Consider the following 5,515-nt stretch of genomic DNA (forward strand, 5'->3'; position numbering starts at 1 on the left):
AACCCCGCTTCACCTCTAGCTGTCCCACAGTGCTCTGCACCCGGCCAGCTGTTCTCACCTAGGGCTTGGCTGGCGCCCTATGCCTGAGACTCAGTTCCTTCTGGCCCAGAGCACAATGGCTACAACCAACCGGAATGCCCAGTTCAGGGAACAAGTCAGAAAAGCTGGGTGACCAGAGAGTGGGCTACAGGCCACAAGGGAGCCAACACCCTCACAAGAAGGTTCCCAATTGCATAGCGGAGTCAGACTAGGGCAAGGCCATGCCAACTTCAGCACAGTACCCTTGGGGCTCTGGGGGCTCTTGCTGTTCTGGTCCCCAGTCCGGCTCTACAACTTCAGGATAGGCCCTCCTGAAGGGCAGGACTGCCTGCTCTAGTCTGGGCATCCTGTCCTCAACTGCAGTGAAGGGCACCTCAGCCATCCTGACCACACTGAATTGACCCCCAATGCTGCCACCACCCTCCCCACCCTGTTATGAGTTGAGCACACAGACCCAAGGCCTCAGAATCAGGGCCCGACCCCAACTCTCTGCACCCCAAGACCAGAGCAGGAAGTCACCAGCTCAGGGGGCAAGCACAGATGAAGATGTTTAAGTTCATTCTGTGCCAATACCTTTGCCAGGGCCCTGGCTAGGTAGCTCAGTTGGTTAGAGCATTGTCCCTATACGCCAAGGTTTTGGGTTCAATCCCGGGTCAGGGCACATACAATGAATGCGTAAGTGGAACAACAAATCAATGTGTCACCTCCCACCCCCGCCCCAATATCAATAAAAAGCTGTACTTTAAAAAACAAAATAACCTTTGCCAGGGTCCTGAGAGAAAGAGGTGCACATCTCAGATGAGGGAGCACAGGGACCCCACCTCCTCCACTTAGGCTGAGTGTGCCTCCAGACCAACCAAGACGACAATGAAGTGACTGGCTGGTCTGTTTGGTTTGAGTACAGCTAGTGCCCTGAACCAAGGCCAGAAGAGGCTTTCTCTAGAGGAGCCCCACTTCCCACCCAGCCTCCACCTGAGGCTCAGGGACCCACCCTCCTCGGTCGCACCCCAAACCAGACTCAGATTTCTAGGTAGACACACCAGTCCTTTATTCAAATCTGACTTCCACATTCTGTCACACTGTTGCAGGTGAGGACTGGCCACGTGCAGGCTGCCACACACCGGTCCTCCTGAGTGACTTGAAACCCTGCACTCCAACCTTGCCAATAAAACACCTGCTGGAAAAATGAAGGAGTGAAGGGAGAACTAAAGCTGGCTCCAGCAGGAGGCACACACAGAAAGCTGCCCCCACCCATGCTGTAGGTGGGACAGGAAACCAGAGAGAACCCACAAGGACCAGGCATTGTCAAGGCCAAAGGACCATGTGTCACCCCCCAGAAAAGCACTTACAGATGACAAGCTGAGAGAGCAGGGGGCTGGGCATCTGGTTCCTGCTCCGAGGTGAAGTCCCTCATGGGACAGGACCCCAGGTCATCACTGTTCTTGGGCCACCCTTCCAAGTTGCACTGGCTTCCCTTCAACCTGCCAAAGCAAAGGAGTGTTACCCCTAGGGTTTTGGACATTCTCATAGCTGCTTCCCACCTCCCCCTAAACCATCCACAGCTCCTAGGAGGGTCTTAAGCTAGTCATTGGGCCATCCTGGCAGAGGCCCTGTCACGGGCTGGTGTGACCAGGGCAAGCCTAAGCCTTGGCCAGGCAGCATTCCATCCCTAAGCAGAGCCAGCTACCCACTTGGGATGGAGCTGCTTAGAGAATGGTGTGGGCTCTAGGAAAAAAACTCATGGAGGCAACAGACATCAGAGAGCTATAGTTAGGAATATGAGTTAAGGAGGTCTGGAAAAGACTGTCAACTGATGAACAAAAAATCCGAAGGCAGGATGTTCAGTGCTCTCTAATCCTGCTTACAGATTGAACCTACTCGTGAGGTGAAACTTCCTGGGCTGCTCGCCTGGCTGCAGGCAGGGAAGGGCTAAACAGCCGGGGTCTGACTTTAATTCTAGCTTGACTTTTTTTTAAAAAAAAGAAAGAAAATGGGAAAACAACAAAAAAAACAGTCATAAAAACATTCCCCAGGCACATAATTTTACTTTCAAATGAGCTCTTGACAAGAGGAGGGATGTGGACACGAGCAAAAGGAGTTACCTCGAATTACAGGGCTATTTCCACATATGAGCTAGCCAAGGGAGCAGCTTGCGTCTCAGAGGTTTCTGTTGGGCGCACAACACTTCTGTCCTCCGAGGGGCTGCAGCTTCCATAGGCTAGCGGAGAACTCTCAGAACTTGTGAAGCAACAGCAGAGCTAGCTAAAGAGCAGTCAGTCTGCGGTCGCCCAGGGACACTGCCTGCCGTCTGCTCTCTGGCCTGCTTCTAGGCTAAGGCAGTCGGGTCAACGTCAGGTGCCCACGTGGGTCCAGTCATTGCTGCACTGCCCGCCCCATTGAGCCCTCCGGCTGCCACTGCCAGAAGCCTCCCAGGGGCTGCCTCGACGTCCAACCTACCCATTCCCGTCAGCCACCTGCTCACCTAACCAGGACTGGTGGCAGTCGGCTGTCACCAGGGGCCCGCCAGTGTCAGTTTACTCTGCCTTCCTGGTCTAGCTCTCCATGGGCCTCAGGCAGGACTCGCAGACCTGCTTCTCAAATTGCCCTCTCTGCTGAGTTCTGAGTGCCAAGAGCTCGCAGCAGGAGTGTGTTGAGCAATGAAAGGGAAATTGTCAGAGCGAGGTTCATTTCAGATGGTTTTTTAATCTGCTTCGTAAAGCCAAAAAAAAAACTGTGTACAAGAATTCCTTAACCACTTCAAATACAACATCAATGGGATATGCATACGTCTTCCAGTAAAAAAGGACAATATAAATAAACATTTTCAAGAACCTCTTGGGGACATCTCCAAGTCTACTGTAAGTCATACACAGCAGATGGGCCGTACAGGCCGGGCCCAAGTGGCAAGGCACCTCTGCTGCCACCTGGGACCTGGGACAGGTCCTACCATGCTACACTCAGAAACGGTACATTCAGTTGGAAAAAAGCCACAGCTCCCTCAGCTTCCAACAGAGAGCAGACTCAGAGTCCGTCCAATCTCAAAGAGGTTTGAATCGGAGGACCCAACTTCACCAGGCCAACCCCACTAAAAAGGGAAGTAAAAAAGACAACACAACCAAAAACAAAAAAACCCACACAACCCCCGATGATTTTCTAAAAAACTCATGGCTCATGGTAAAAAGAAAAAAGTAAAATCTGAAGTGCTTTTCAAAAACGTTTTTAAAACCCTTAAAAACGGACAGTATTTCCTTAAAAAGTAAAGTCTAGTATTGAAGCCATCTCGGGGGTCAGAAGCAGTCAAGCTGTGTTTGACAAGATCAGAACTGATTAGACTACAAAAGTGGGTACAAGGAGGTGTGTTCACTACACATTAACGATTCAGCGAAGCTCCCAAAATCTTTAAATATACAGCCATTGGAAGGACGATCTTGAGCAGGAAGGATTTTTACTCGTTGTGTGTAGCTGAGAACAAGAAGCAGGTACAGTGTAAAAGCACTGAAGCACGCAACAAGAGGCAGCATTCCACTCCCGGGTCCAGATCTGGAGGGCTCGGCCCTGCAGCCTCGGGAGCAACCAACCCCCCCCACAGCCAAGGGCGGCGGGGCCGGGTGGCCGCACATGCAGTTATGCTGCCTGCTTGGCAGGCCCCTCGTCTCCCTTTCCTTCTTGGTCAGTCTGGTCTAGCTTCTATGTTTTGTTGTAGAAATGGCTGCTGGCATGGAGACCTGAGAGGGCAATCTCATCCCTTATGGGCAAGCACAGTGACAAGGTCTGAGTGTCGCTCATAGAGGGTGCTGAGGCTTGCTGAGCTCCCACCACAAGCCCTCAGAGCGTGACTTACCATAACTGTCGTAGCTGTCTCTATAGGACCCTCCAGAGCTCCGGTCACCATAGCCACCACCCTGACTCCGGCTGTAGGAAGGACACATGTGGGTGCTGGAAGGCAGCTTAGTGTACTCACCCCAACCCTGTGCCAGCGTCCCATCACAAGCCTGCCACACGCCCAGGCAGGACTAAGCCCTCACCTGCTGTAGTAGTCTCTGGAGCCCCCATAGCCCCCACTTCTGGACTCGAACCGGCTCCCCCCATAGCCTCGGTCCCCTCCTCCTACAGACAGGGACAGGAAAGACAAGTGAGTGCCAGCTCCTTCCAGCAGTGCCCCCATCATGTCCTCAAGGGCCTCAGGCCCCAAGAGTGGCACTCACCTCTGGAGAAACCACGGCCCCGGCCTCGGCCCCCACGGAAGAAGCCCCGGCCCCCAGCAGAGCCACCTCGGTACCCACGGGATCGGTTATCAGATGACTTGCCAGCCTGGTCAACTCGAATCTGTCGCCCGTCCACAGACTGTGAAGACCAAGAGGTTGGCTCAGGTCAACCTCTGAGCCTCCCTGCCCCTCAAGCCTGAACCCTTTCACCCCCAGACAGCTGCCCCTCACCTTCCCATTCATGGCCATCATTGCATCTTTGGCATCGTCGATGTTCTCAAAGGTGACAAACCCAAAGCCCCGTGACCGCTGGGTCTCCCTGTCTTTCACGACCACCACTGTGGAGGGAGAAGTCTGCAGTCAGCACTTAACCTCCCCAAAAGCAGCCCTGATCAGCCGCTGCCAGTCCAGCACCGCCTCACCTTCAGAAATCTGTCCATATTTTGAGAAGACCTGCTCCAGCGACTGCTCATTGGTGTCAAAACTCAACCCTCCAACGAAAAGCTTGCCTTCATCTGATGCCATGGTGGCCTGTGGCAAATCGTTGAAATCCTCACTGAGATCCTCCAGGGCTTCATCGCTCACCCCTCCCTCCTATTTTACTTTATACAAATGACATATGCTTGTTGGGGACACATTGAAAAATTATCTTTCTGCCATTTATCACCCCAAGCCCACACCCAGAACTTAATTTTAAAAAGCTGTTAATTCCTTCATCACCCAGGGCCCCGTCCCCACTCAGGTCTCCCTGAGAGCGGGCCCAGTTTTGCATACTCCTCAGTGAAGCACTGTGGACCCCAGGTGATGCCCTCAGGAGACATTTAGGGCTGGGCACTAAAGGCAGGCAGGTATCTGCCTCCCTCGTCACCCATCGAGTGCACCTTGGTTCTCCCCTTTACAAACAGACGCCTAACTCCTAACAGGACCACCGGGATGCGGGATGGTAAAGTGCTTGGTCCACCACAGGGCGCCTGTGGGGTGGCCGGGTACTGGACCTCTGTAGGGAGCTGGGCAGAGTCCCGATGCGGGGGGCTCCAACGTGAAGGGGGCAAGTGGGCCGGTGTTGACTTGGACCGACCCTTCCCAGACTGGGAAAACCTCTGTCACATGTCTCTAGAACCACACAACTCGAAGCCCAACTTGGGGTGCCGAAAGGAGAGTGGGACACGGGGACGAAGGCTGTACTCCCCTAGTGCAAATCCAATGGGAAACCGGGTAAGCGGGAGCCTGGACCGCCCCCAGGTCCGCCCCCGCCGCACGCATGCGTCCTG

The 5,515-nt window shown here is 53.8% G+C and overlaps 1 protein-coding gene across 2 annotated transcripts in view; it reads right to left on the bottom strand.

Annotated features, from left to right (window-relative positions):
* Positions 1–1,062: 1,062 nt before the first annotated feature.
* CIRBP (cold inducible RNA binding protein) overlaps positions 1,063–5,515 on the bottom strand; it is a 4,743-nt gene continuing 290 nt past the window's right edge. Inside the window, exons 2-8 of one of the 2 annotated variants that reach the window (XM_014540111.1) lie at positions 4,667–4,775; positions 4,476–4,582; positions 4,245–4,383; positions 4,065–4,146; positions 3,881–3,951; positions 1,389–1,520; positions 1,063–1,216 (exon numbers count right to left, since the gene is read on the bottom strand). In XM_014540111.1, coding sequence (XP_014395597.1) covers positions 1,516–1,520; positions 3,881–3,951; positions 4,065–4,146; positions 4,245–4,383; positions 4,476–4,582; positions 4,667–4,769 — 507 coding nt within the window. In that variant the 5' untranslated portion in view covers positions 4,770–4,775 and the 3' untranslated portion in view covers positions 1,063–1,216; positions 1,389–1,515. Of the gene's footprint in view, positions 1,217–1,388; positions 3,502–3,880; positions 3,952–4,064; positions 4,147–4,244; positions 4,384–4,475; positions 4,583–4,666; positions 4,776–5,515 lie in introns of both variants that reach the window. The other variant, XM_014540110.1, reaches the window with a different exon arrangement.

Source organism: Myotis brandtii, unplaced genomic scaffold (assembly GCF_000412655.1).
Source record: "Myotis brandtii unplaced genomic scaffold, ASM41265v1 scaffold236, whole genome shotgun sequence".
In the NCBI taxonomy this organism is placed as follows: domain Eukaryota; kingdom Metazoa; phylum Chordata; class Mammalia; order Chiroptera; family Vespertilionidae; genus Myotis; species Myotis brandtii.